This window comes from Hyperoodon ampullatus, assembly GCF_949752795.1.
Source record: "Hyperoodon ampullatus genome assembly, chromosome: 9".
Classification (NCBI taxonomy): Eukaryota; Metazoa; Chordata; class Mammalia; order Artiodactyla; family Ziphiidae; genus Hyperoodon; species Hyperoodon ampullatus.
In genome coordinates, this window is record NC_136922.1 from 28256480 (window position 1) to 28270828 (window position 14349).

Below are 14349 nucleotides of genomic sequence, written 5' to 3' on the forward strand. Positions count from 1 at the left end.
TTCTGTTCAAGGTTCTTTTAATTTAGTCTCAACTTACGTCTATAGTAACATTTTCCTGCAGCAAAGCAGATCTGTTCCTTTCACTACCCTCTGGCAGAAGAATCTTCCCTTGTACCATTTCTTCCAGGAAAACACTCCCCCTTTCTCTATGCTTACCCTCAAATTAGTTCAAATCTGTTACACTTTGTGAAAATGTACTGTAGATGCAACTAAGACTCACTGTTCTCTTTCCCTTGTCTGAAATGTTCAAATAGTTATTATTTGGTATTGTGTTAATTCTTTCCTCATGATATTTATTATCTACACTAAATTACTTTTTGGTACCATCTAAAGTACAGTTTTTCTAACATTTTTGACTTTGTCCATGTACAATGCAATATAAACACAGAAACACACATACAGAACTAAAAAAGATAGTGATTTATACTATTTTCTTCTATTTTCCTGGTCAAAATCCTCTAAATTGATTTGATAAATTACAGATTGGTTATGACCCCCAGTATGAAAAACACTGCTCTAAAAGAATTGCTCAGCATTTATTTGACAATTATTGATCAGAGGAAGAAAAGAGGACAGCATTAGACTCATGAAACTCTTAAAGAGGACCCTTCAAATTTCCAGGAGAATCTGTCATGTTTGAAACATTTTCAACATGTATAAAGTAACCGAGGCATACTACATTGATACTGTTAAGGTATCAGGCAGACTTCGAAGTATAGAATTCCACAGATATCATTAGATTTAATAAAACATGTATTTGTATTAAAATACTTTTCTGTAAAATTGTATTTTTTCATTATACATCTATATACATTATAAAACAGGAAAGGTTCTAACAATGCTTACAATTTCAATAGACCAGTGGGAAAAAGAGCCACAAAAGATGGTATAGCAATGATCTTTTAAAAACTTTCATACCTGAATTTCCCCCGTAATTGGATGAGAGACAACCTTTGTTGCATCAGTAGGCTGCAATATCAAAACATAGATTAATGGATAAAGCTTTCATAGGATTTACCATTTCAACTTCCTTCTGAATTAATTTCTGTTTGTCAGAGCACACCCTGCCTGGAGAACACATTTCATCCATTTGGCTGCTTCAGATTAGGGTGTCTACTTACACTTCTCAATACATGTTTAATTTTATAAATACATAAATCCCTTTTTCATTTTGTGAAGCCTGTTTTTTTTTTTTTTTTTTGCGGTAGGCGGGCCTCTCACTGTTGTGGCCTCTCCCCTTGCGGAGCACAGGCTCCGGAGCACAGGCTCAGTGGCCATGGCTCACGGGCCCAGCCGCTCCGCGGCATGTGGGATCTTCCCAGACCGGGGCACGAACCCGTGTCCCCTGCATCGGCAGGCGGACTCTCAACCACTGCGCCACCAGGGAAGCCCGTGAAGCCTGTTTTGAGGCTATAATTTTATACCTGCAGTAATCTATGTTCAATTATCTAAGAAATGGAACAATTTTGGTTGAAAGTATTCAATTTAAATATGAACAGATTTTAAATATCTATAAGAGAATGAAAAAGGTTTTGTTTTTATTCAACTGCCTAGGAGCCCAGAAGTTATAAACGTCCATCCTTATATTCCTTTGTTGGGTTCTCAGCCTATTCCTACTCTCTTCTAGAGTGGAACAGCCAGGCAATCACTTCTTAGTATTTCATACTCCTTTAATTAAAATTCCATCCCAGTCTATATAAGTTCTCATCTCCTTAATAATTTCCTTATGTCAGTAAAGCCTTAAAAACTGTTAGGACTGTGATCTGGTAAAGTGATTCATTCTGCTGATTAAGTGGCTAATTGCTGAATTGTTACATTTCAATAGAATGTACAAATTTGTACCAAAAAAGAGATGCTGTCCCTGACTCTAGATCTATAATGGAATTTCAGGCAACATGGCATCACTATAGGGAAATATTTACTAAAATGGAGGCAAGCTTGCTACCCTACAAATAAGGTCCTGTCTCCCTATATATACATAATATTGGTTTTATTTTAATAATTAACCAGAAAAGGAGAAATTCATAATACTTAGGTATATATACTTGTTCTGCTACCTTTTCTTTTATAAATTTATGCTAGAAATGAGAGCAATCAAAGAAGACAGCTATATTCCAGGTCTTGTTCTGTGAAATAAGAATAAAAATAATGTAATCATTGGTAAAGTTATAGAGTAAGGGTTAAATTTTCTAAGCCATATATCCTTTATTAGTTCAGCTCTTTTATAAGAAACTACGCCCTGGCTGCAAAGGATAAACTGCTAGGTAATGAACCATTATATTTACTTAATAATTATTTTACTGTTTAAATTTTAAGAAAAAGAAACTGAATCTAGAAAAAGGACCACACAACTTCCTGAAACTATTTCTATCTCAATTAACGATGGGGAGTTTCCTAAAACCAGATATCCTTGCATCTCAGTTAGGAACGTTGGGGAATAACTAGAGATAAAAAGTCAAAAATAAGACCAGAAAAAAAAAAGAATAATGATAATGTATTTTGTTTTGATTTATTTTTGACAGTTGTAACTCATTTGACATATGATCGTGCAAACATAACTAGATTCAATACAGAGAATAAATGTATGGACCATCTTTAAATGTTCTGGGGTATGGCAGTGAACTCATAAGAGCACAGAAGGATATTGTAATATCTGTTGTACAGTGGGCAAACTACCAGCTCCAGATAATTACAGTTTAAGATTAGAGACAAGTATTTCTTTTTGATAATGTTATACCTTTGTGAGGCTGGTTTGTGATGACTGTGGTGCTAAAAAAAAAATGTACTGCAAGAAAATCAGTGAGATCAGTGTGGAACAGGAAATGAGAGTGTCAGTGTCCAAACCAATTCCACCATTTGAATAGCTGTGCAGTGCCCATCAGGCACATACCCTACTGATATATAATTTGAATGATTAACAATGAAATAAATATATTTTAATTTCATTTTATGGGTATTATTTTTTCCAATGGTTACTAAGATGTTAGGGTATAAATACTAGTTGAATTGTTAGGACCTAACTACATAATAAATGAAATTGTTTTAGGTATTTCTTTGGGCATAAGGGCATCATGAAAAAATTACTGAGATGTTGTATGCCATGACAGAAAAGTTTGGGAAAGCAAGAACCTATTTCATTAGAACGCTTAAAACTAGTAAGCACTTAGTACAATTATTTATTTATACCATGACTTGGAAGAAATTATTCAGATTTTAAAGATAAAATGAAGAAAGTCTGATTAGATTTCAGAAATAAAAGACCTTGAGGCAGTAAACTAAAAATTTTGAAGACAAAAATTCATATTGAATTAGTAAGCAAAATAATAAAAATAGTCTTATATACATAACATATAACTTAAACATATATCTAAATAGATGCATATTTTACTTACATTTACTCAGAAGTAATCACTTAAACTAGAGTATTAATAGATTAATAATTACTTATGAATAATCATTCAAAATGTTTAATAGATGGTGCTCTAAATATCTAAATGTATAATTATGCTATGATTTAAATTTTTAGTTTTAATACATCCCATTACATTAATGTTTTATAATTTAATATATAGTTAGCCTCATACCTAATAAAAATGAAAGGATGTTAAAACTATAATTTTCTAAATTAACTGAAGAACATATGTTATATTTGGAAATATTATATTACCTGACTCAGGAACATGTAAGTTTTAGACAACTGCTCGATATTTCTCTAATCTCTCAATATCAATTTTCTTAACTTTGCAGAATTTGGAGAACAAATAAAAGTATTGCTTACTACATGCTGACTGGCCAAGAAATATCATTAAATTTATTCATTCATTCAGCAAAAATGTTTTAAGAACTTCAGTACCAGCTAAATGTTGATGATAAACCCCCCCAAAAGATGAATAGGTAGTAGTACCTTTCTTCAAGAGTGTTAACATCTATTGACTATACATTTCTATATATATATAAAACTTCAAAAATAACCAGATTTGATTATCGTTATTACTACTATTAAGAGTTAAAAAGGAATCTCTATACCATAACTGTCCAGTGGAATATAATGTGAGCCACACAGGTTATTTGAAATATTCTAGTAGTAACATTAAAAATATAAAAATAAATGGGTGAAATTAATTTTTACTGCCATATTTTATTTGATCCAAATCATTGAAAATATTATCATTTCATGATGAAATCAATATAAAAGTTGTAATGAGCTATTTTACATTCTTTTTTTATACTAAGTCTTTGAAATTTGCTGTGTAATTCACTTATACAGCATATCTCAATTAGGACTAGCCACATTTCAGGTGCTCAGCTGTCACACGTGGCTAGCAGCTACTGTCATGGACAGTGCAGCTCTATAACTCTTTATCATAGCAAAACTTCTATAAAAACTACATAGGCCACATTCCTGGCATAGAAAAGAATGACCACATATCAAAACCTGTTCATATTATTTCCTTGATGTTTGTCCTACAATACCTGTTTTCATCTTCTACTCATTACCAAAAAGTTAACATATTACAAAACAATTACATTTTCTACCCCCATAATATTACAGAGACTCACAGGTGCCACTGACATTTTAATCTAATTTTAATTTATTCTGTTACGGTCTATGCAAGCTACTCTACCATGTTCTTAGGGAGCTAGAAGAAATAAGAAATGGTTCTTGGTTCTCAATGAGTTTGCAGCCCATTTGGGAGGATAAAATAAGGAGACAAGTAACTATAATCAAGATACAAATTGTCCTAAGAGGTACATAAAGCATCTGGCACTTTGGATGGAGGGAAGGAGGAAGGAAGGCTAACTTCTGACTTAAGGAAGGATGAGAATATGGAAAGACGTTGTGGAGGAAGGCTTCCTGTTATTTTATTTTCACTTATCACTGGCTCTTTATTTTCCACAGATTGTAAAAGTCGTGCATGGCATGTAATGTCTTCCAGTTTACAATCATCTAGGCTTCTCCTCTATTTCTTACCCCTATATCCTTTGTACACCTATGTCCTAAGCATACAATTTTCTGTTTCTGAGATTTTCTTCATGTTGCATTCTCTTCTTTGGATGTTGGTTCCTTTCTCCCTTTTACCAAATCAGTTCATTAGCTAAATGCCAGCTTTTCTAACCCCACTCTCCTAAGAGTGCTCTGTGTACTTCTTAATGACCACCAACATTACAGCTTTACTAAATTTGTTTATATATCCTCTTCATCTATACATAGATCAGCACTTTTCAAATTACAAGGGGCACCACACTCACTTGAAGAACTTACTAAAACCCAGGTTGCTTGGTCCCATCCCTGGGGTCTCTGATTCAGAAGGCCTAGGGTGGGATCAACAATCTGCATTTTTAACAAGTTCCTAGATGATGCTGGTGCTGTTAGACTGGGAGCATGCTTTAAGAACCACTCATCTACATAGGACACAGGGAAGGATTTTATCCCTCTTTGTATCTTGGGTACCAATTATGACCCGTGACACTGAGGTGGCATCCAAAAATGTCTGTGGAAAGTAGGAATGAGTTTAAAACCCTAATAAATAGAGTACTTATTAGCAAGGCAATTGTAAAGATCTGACAACATTAAGCTGATGGTGATAATCTTCTAAGGAAAACCATTGACCAGGCTCTCTTAGAATGAGCAGGACAGGGTCTTAGACAGAGGTAGGGAAGCTGACATTCCAGGGAGCAGGGCTTCATTTTCGACAGAATAGTGATTCAATCAGAACATGGTGTCACAGATCAGATAGTTGTAGGGTAGTTTAAGAGGAAGGAAAAGAGACTGGTGAGTGGAGTGACCAGTAGTGAGTGCAATACTGTTGGCCAAAAAAAAATAATGCTTAGCTAAAGAAGCTGGCAAGTTCAGAGAACGTAAAAAATGATTAAAGACTTATTAAAAATTTAAAATTCACAGGATTAAGATTCAGTGAATGAAGATAAAAGAAGAGGCAATGGTGCTTTTACATTTGTACTTAATTTTCTGGGAGGATGGTGATGTCAAATGCTGAAATAAAAAATATCTGGATGACAGACGTATAGAACTACAATGTGCTTGGTGTGAAAACTTTGCTAGTCAAGTCTGTCATGTCTTTAGTTCTACTGTGTGGAGGTACTGAGAAAGGAATCAGTAATGGTATCAGTGTGTAACTCCAGAGACAGGGGGCCTCCATGAGGTAATTCTTCAAAATTAACACATGTGGTAAAATATAGTTGTGTTAAAATTTATTTTGAAATTGAGTCTATCCTTGAACTTATTCCTCATAAAACCTTACTATATTTAGTTTGAAACAAGTCATTTTATGATGCAATGATTAAGATCATCCTACCATTCTTTTTTGCTTCTAAATAAAAGGGTTTTTTAGTGACATCTGCTGCGTTTTTACACTTAGTAGAAAAAACTTTATTTTCCGAAGTCTAGTCAACTTATCCAACCATAGCCTGTCCTTCCTATATATCTCACCACATAAAGAAAAAATCTTATTTGTGGTTAAACAAACAAACAAAAAACCTTTTTTAATGTATTTATCAACCATGAAGAGAGTTTCTCTATTAATAATCAAATCTATGGGGGAAAATCACAAATTGTCTATATTATCATCTGATTTTATAAAGTTAAAAAATTAATTCATGTTTTTTTTTAATTCCCCAGTAACTCTAAAATAATAATGTTAGAAACATTGGTTCTAAATGAAGAGCTGCATCAAGAGAAAATTTATTAGTATGGAATTCGGGATAAATTTCAAAATGGCAATACTATATTACTGGCTTTCCTTCTTTCTTGTTGTCCTAAATTATCCTCATTTCTTTGTCCTTTTTACCTTCTACTTAAGTTACAAAATCTACTGTAACGTATATCTTGTGTTTCCAAAAAGATACAAAGATATATTTGATATACAGAGGCTCAGATTTGTGTAACAACAAAGAAAAAGAACATGAAGCATTAGATACATTTTTCAAGTTCCCCATAATAACTGCTACAGTATTTTAAGAGATGTAGAAATACATCATTTTGATACCTCTTGATCAGTTATAAACTCAGAAATGGAAACATTTTTTGTTTGTTTCAGTAGATCATTAGGAAAGGAGAAATCACATGAAAAACACCTTAGGAAATAATATTGTATTTCCTACCTCCTAGTCTGAATAAGGAGCTAGAAAATAAGTAACTTGGAGGTTGCATTGGACACTTCTCACCTTGCTGCTGCTGTGTTTCTTTTTGCTCACTGAGGGTGACCCTGGTTGCCCAGGGCTGGGAACAGAACTGGATCCTGCTGATGTAGGGCCTGAATGAACGTGAGATCCTTTTTCAACGACGGACGACAGAACCAGTGGTGACTGCTGTAGCGAGACCTTCTGGAGCTCTGCAGCCAACTGCTTAGGATCAACCCCTGGGGATTTCGCTTTATCCACTACAACAAAATGAAATGGCTTCACACAGTCTCAGTTTCATAGGTACTTAATACCATGGAACTTATCTAAGTTCTAGATAACAAAGGCATTCAGAACTTATAAAAGTTTTATAGTTACTTATAAAACAAGCTAAATTAAAAAAATACATGCAATTGTACCTTTATGAATCTATTATTAAAGAAGTCTGGAAGGCTCAGAGAAAAATGAAAGAATACTATATTACAGAGGAAAATGGAGGTTCCTATTATATCTTCATAAAAATGTTTTTAAATGTTTTATATAGAGAATTCTATGCATGATAAAATATTGTTTTACTCACTGGAATTTAATTTGTATGATTGGCTGTTTTTCCTTCTTGAAATCTTATATATCTATTTCTCTAAGTGAGAAATTTCAAAGAACATATTTACATTTACAGATGTATGAAAATTTCTATAGGCCTTGGCCTGTTCTGTTCAGTGCAGTGACCCAGCATCTTAGAAATGCTGACTACAACATAGGAAGTGCCCAATAAATATTTGTTGAACAAAGCTATAGTGATATTTTTAGTCTTATAAGTGATTTAGATTTATAGACTGTATTTGTTATCTAAGAGATAAATCTACTTCATCGTGTAGTTATGAAATTATATGTTGAATTTTATTTATCATAAAAGGCAACCAAAAGGTTTAGGAGTAAGTGTTCCAAAACCAACTGCTAAAAAAGAACCAGTATCATCTAAAAATTATATAGGACCCCAAACAAATGGCTCCATGGATTACTTTCATATAATGAATTTTATTTTAAAGAATTAAAAATATAAACTCTCACAGTAAGAATTTCATATGAATTTCTTTAATGGGTCAAACATGTAAATATGTGTTTTCCTAGAACACTAAAAGTGTAGTTACAATGCTTTTGATTTTCTTTATGATTACATGAATATATAAACATCTGTCTATAAATTTATTTTTGTCTATATCTATGTATGTGTCTATATCTGCCTCTACAGCTACATCTGCCTCTACAATTACACCTCCATTTAAATCTACATCTTTACCCACAGTTGGAAGCAGACTGTTTTCACCTACCAGCTTTTGGTGGTTCATGAAGTTCTAGGTGCTGGGGATTTTCAGAATCTGATAGCATACTGAGGTCCCTAAAAATTAAAACAAAAAAAAAAAATTAAGAAAGCAACTGAGGAAGTCTGAGACAAAAGGCCTTTTTCCCCAACTATGCTGAATATATTTTTTCAGTAGGTAAATGAGAAGTGGTTAATGATATAAAGCAATTTCAAAGCATGCTCACCCTTCTAACCAAAACTATATTTGCAATGCTGTTAAAAGTCAGCTAATAAAAATGATTATTTAAGGTGAAATCTTTATGGATTAAATATAAGTTCATTTTGAAATACTGTACACATCCATGAAATCTAAATGGGTTTAGGCTTTCATTTAAATGATGCATGTTTCAATAAAAGCATGAAGGGGGACATAATCAGAAACAAAATTAGCTGGATTCTTTCTATGCTTTAGACTTTGATTCTGAACACAAGAAATCTATAAAACTTGTATTTACTTCATGTTCTAATTACAGGAAATCTTGCTGACTGGCAAAGGTTCCACCTTAACAATTTTAAATTAAAAGAGCCATGAATAGCCAAAAAATGGAAACAGAAAGATGGGGAAAAACTCACAGTCTTACACATATTTCTGCTTCCCCACTTTGCTGACTAATGATACTCTGTACTTCTTCATATGTTTTAGAAGTTAAAGGAACTCCATTCCATTCCAATACTTGCATGCCTACAAAGACAAATTCAAGTATAAAATAAAAAAGGTGTGCTGTCTCATCTGGGTCCACAAGGCACAGAACACATTGCTTTGCATTTAAAAACCAACTCAACACACCATTTCAGAGAACATCAGTTCCAAGTTCTCTGGAACATTAATATCAAAATCATATGAAGTTTGATTTCATCAACTTACCTGAACATATAAAATATGTCAAACAGAATATGCAAAATGTTGCTCTTGAAAATCTATTAAATAGTATCAAACACATGCATTTTGTTCACACTGCTTTAAAGAAAACATTCTTGACTGTATATTGCTTAAACCAATTTTGTGTGGGAAAAAAATAATTGCAACCACCAATATAATTTTTCCACGGCCAATGAGCAAATAGAAGAGTGTAAACTTCCATTCTATTGTGGAATAGGAGTGGTAGAAAAAAGTCATTAGGATTTTGTTGCGAAGCTCCCTTTAAGAAATTGTTACAGCTTCAACTTTGATCAGATAAAAAAGATTTCCATGGTGTGTGTTTTTCTTCGCTGCATGCAAGACAATCTTGAGTAGAAGCAGTAGAAATGTTATACAGACGGCAGCGTCATGGATGTGTGTGTGGCCTGTGCAATAGTATGCCCTGTGCTCAGAAGGGCCCCATGCTTGGTTTAATGCTTTGCTACTGCCATCTTGAAATTCTTAACACTGTTTGAACAAAGAGTCCTATATTTTTATTTTGCACTGGGTCCCATAAATCATGTTGTTGGACTGGTTACAGAGCATTTCATGTTTCCTCTCTTCCTAGAAAGGTAATTTTCATACAAAAAAGTAGTAACATAATTAATATTTCAATATTTTACACTTGTTTTTTTGTCCATATTATATGAGCTGCCAAATAATTTTGGGAACGTATATGGCACAAATCACATGGTCCTAATATGTAGCTAAGTGGGCTAGATACAAATTCGATGAAACCATCCTGAGTTATAGTGCCCAGATATTTGTGAATGCTACCAGCTTTACCTGAGAAAAAATACCTGTATGCCATGACTAGGTTATAATTTAAATAAAAAGAAATGCTTGTTGAACAATTAGGTTTTCAATGAGCTTCACAGATGCCAATGTGAAATTCCCTATTACTCACTATTGGCTTCCATGGGAAATTTTCAACATGGCATGACTGAGTCTTTAAAAGTTTTAATGATTTTGATATACATTGGAAAGCGTATTACCAGTTGCAAACAAGTAAGGAAAGTTCTTTTACTATTGGGAAATGGCAAAAGAAGTCCTTAAAAGTGCCCACGATAACACAAACAAGAATGACTTTTCTATAACTTATTCCAAGAAAACTTTACCTTCAGATGGGCCTTAGGTTTATTTCAACAATCCCAGGCTGTTGTACACATAAAATGAGAAAATTACATAAAAGACAGTGATAATACCACTAAAGAAAAATTTAGAGCTGAAAGAGGAAAAGCACACTGAATAACACACTTTTTCTTAGTCACAAGAAAGAGTACATTTATGAACAGATGATTCTGAATTGAAACAAATTAATAGTGCTATAATTCAGAAATTGCATTGTCACTTTCCTGCAGGAGCAAATTCTATGAAAGGCAATAGCTGCATAATCTTCATGCTTCTTCTGTTGAACTTATCCATTCATTTTTCACATCTTAAAGGGGCAAATTTATAAAACATATTTATCCAGTGAAATGAATAAATGCTTCTAGTTGTAAACAGGAAAACTATTTAGACACATTAATAAAACTGATGAAAAATACAGATAACTAGGATCTTAACCTAGATATTTACCTGAGATCATGAACTACATGATTTGCTCTGTCCTAAGATATGCCAGCTGAACTTCTTTTCCCCTTACTCAGTTTCCCACTAGCACTGGGGCAGTACTGCAGTTCAAAAAATTTTGCCAGTTCTTTTATCCTTTTATTTTTGGTTTCAATGGTGAGTATGCGTTCTATAGGGAATGTGACTACTTGAACACAGTTTCCTTTCCTCTGCCTCTCCAACTTCCTACAAATCCTACAAGAACCACAGTAAAATAACCAAGTGAATATACAAACTACTTTAAAATTCATAAGATGGTTTTAGTCATTGTCAGAATTAAGTACTGTTAGGTATGAGTCTTCAAATATGATATTTTTGAAAATAGTTTAATTGTAAAATCCTATAAACTATTTTAAAATGCATGCAGAAATTGTCTGATCACACTACATAGAAACCAAAGTAGTATTTTATCATTTCAACGATTTGAATGTAAGCATATTCAATCTTTTTTTTTTAATTTTTATTTTTTATTTTTTGCTTTATAACAAATTTAATCAGTTATACATATACATATGTTCCCATATCCCCTCCCTTTTGCGTCTCCCTCCCACCCTCCCTATCCCACCCCTCCAGGCAGTCACAAAGCACCGAGCTGATCTCCCTGTGCTATGCGGCTGCTTCCCACTAGCTATCTACCTTACATTTGGTAGTGAATATAGGTCCATGCCGCTCTTTCACTTTGTCACAGCTTACCCTTCCCCCTCCCCCTATCCTCAAGTCCATTCTCTAGTAGGTCTGTGTCTTTACTCCTGTTTTACCCCTATGTTCTTCATGACTTTTTTTTCTTAAATTCCATATATATGTGTCAGCATAAAGTATTTGTCTTTCTCTTTCTGACTTACTTCACTCTGATGACAGACTCTAGGTCCATCCACCTAATTACAAATAGCTCAATTTCATTTCTTTTTATGGCTGAGTAATATTCCATTGTATATATGTGCCACATCTTCTTTACCCATTCATCCGATGATGGACACTTAGGTTGTTTCCATCTCCGGGCTATTGTAAATAGGGCTGCTATGAACATTTTGGTACATGTCTCTTTTTGAATTATGGTTTTCTCAGGGTATATGCCCAGTAGTGGGATTGCTGGGTCATATGGTAGTTCTATTTGTAGTTTTTTAAGGAACCTCCATACCGTTCTCCATAGTGGTTGTACCAATTCACATTCCCACCAGCAGTGCAAGAGTGTTCCCTTTTTTCCACACCCTCTCCAGCATTTATTGTTTCTAGATTTCTTGATGATGGCCATTCTGACTGGTGTGAGATGATAACTCATTGTAGTTTTGATTTGCATTTCTCTAATGATTAATGATGTTGAGCATCCTTTCATGTGTTTGTTGGCACTCTGTATATCTTCTGTGGAGAAATGTCTATTTAGGTCTTCTGCCCATTTTCGGATTGGGTTGTTTGTTTTTTTGTTATTGAGTTGCATGAGCTGCTTATAAGTTTTAGAGATTAATCCCTTGTCAGTTGCTTCATTTGCAAATATTTTCTCCCATTCTGAGGGCTGTCTTTTGGTCTTGTTTATGGTTTCTTTGCTGTGCAAAAGCTTTTAAGTTTCATTAGGTCCCATGTGTTTATTTTTGTCTTTATTTCCATTTCTCTGGGAGGTGGGTCAAAAAGGATCTTGCTGTGATTTATGTCATAGAGTGTTCTGCCTATGTTTTCCTCTAAGAGTTTGATAGTGTCTGGCCTTACATTTAGGTCTTTAATCCATTTTCAGCTTATTTTTGTGTATGGTGTTAGGGAGTGATCTAATCTCATACTTTTACATGTCCCTGTCCAGTTTTCCCAGTACCACTTATTGAAGAGACTGTCCTTTCTCCACTGTATATTCCTGCCTCCTTTATCAAAGATAAGGTGACCATATGTGCATGGGTTTATCTCTGGGCTTTCTATCCTGTTCCATTCATCTACCTTTCTGTTTTTGTGCCAGTACCATACTGTCTTGATTACTGTAGCTTTGTAGTATAGTCTGAAGTCAGGGAGCCTGATTCCTCCAGCTCCATTTTTCGTTCTCAAGATTGCTTTGGCTATTCGGGGTCTTTTGTGTTTCCATACAAGTTGTGAAATTTTTTTGTTCTAGTTCTGTGAAAAATGCCAGTGGTAGTTTGATAGGGATTGCATTGAATCTGTAGATTGCTTTGGGTAGTAGAGTCATTTTCACAATGTTGATTCTTCCAACCCAAGAACATGGTACATCTCTCCATCTATTTGTATCATCTTTAATTTCTTTCATCAGTGTCTTATAATTTTCTGCATACAGGTCTTTTGTCTCCTTAGGTAGGTTTATTCCTAGATATTTTATTCTTTTTGTTGCAATGGTAAATGGGAGTGTTTTCTTGATTTAACTTTCAGATTTTTCATCATTAGTATATAGGATTGCCAGAGATTTCTGGGCATTAATTTTGTATCCTGCAACTTTACTAAATTCATTGATTAGCTCTAGTAGTTTTCTGGTAGCATCTTTAGGATTCTCTATGTATACTATCATGTCATCTGCAAACAGTGACAGCTTTACTTCTTCTTTTCCGATTTGGATTCCTTTTATTTCCTTTTCTTCTCTGATTGCTGTGGCTAAAACTTCCAAAACTATGTTGAATAAGAGTGGTGAGAGTGGGCAACCTTGTCTTGTTCCTGATCTTAGTGGAAATGGTTTCAGTTTTTCACCATTGAGGAGGATGCTGGCTGTGGGTTTGTCATATATGGCCTTTATTATGTTGAGGAAAGTTCCCTCTATGCCTACTTTCTGCAGGGTTTTTATCATAAATGGGTATTGAATTTTGTCGAAAGCTTTCTCTGCATCTATTGAGAAGACCATATGGTTTTTCTCCTTCAATTCGTTAATATGGTGTATCACGTTGATTTGCGTATATTGAAGAATCCTTGCATTCCTGAAATAAACCCCACTTGATCATGGTGTGTGATCCTTTTAATGTGCTGTTGGATTCTGTTTGCTAGTATTTTGTTGAGGAGTTTTGCATCTATGTTCATCAGTGATATTGGCCTGTAGTTTTCTTTCTTTGTGACATCCTTGTCTGGTTTTGGTATCAAGGTGATGGTGGCCTCGTAGAATGAGCTTGGGAGTGCTCCTCCCTCTGCTATATTTTGGAAGAGTTTGAGAAGGATAGGTGTTAGCTCTTCTCTAAATGCTTGATAGAATTCGCCTGTGAAGCCATCTGGTCCTGGGCTTCTGTTTGTTGGAAGATTTTTTATCACAGTTTCAATTTCAGTGCTTGTGATTGGTCTGTTCATATGTTCTATTTCTTCCTGATTCAGTCTTGGCAGGTTGTCCATTTCTTCCAGGTTCTCCATTTTATTGGCATAGAGTTGCTTG

At 34.2% G+C, this 14349-nt stretch overlaps 1 protein-coding gene across 1 annotated transcript in view; it reads right to left on the reverse strand.

Moving 5' to 3' along the window:
• PCLO (piccolo presynaptic cytomatrix protein) overlaps positions 1-14349 on the reverse strand; it is a gene marked incomplete at both ends in the record, with an annotated part of 388228 nt that overhangs the window by 91421 nt on the left and 282458 nt on the right. Inside the window, 4 exons of the mRNA XM_079711001.1 lie at positions 919-969; positions 7183-7397; positions 8469-8536; positions 9074-9182. Coding sequence (XP_079567127.1) covers positions 919-969; positions 7183-7397; positions 8469-8536; positions 9074-9182 — 443 coding nt within the window. The remainder of the gene's footprint in view (positions 1-918; positions 970-7182; positions 7398-8468; positions 8537-9073; positions 9183-14349) is intronic.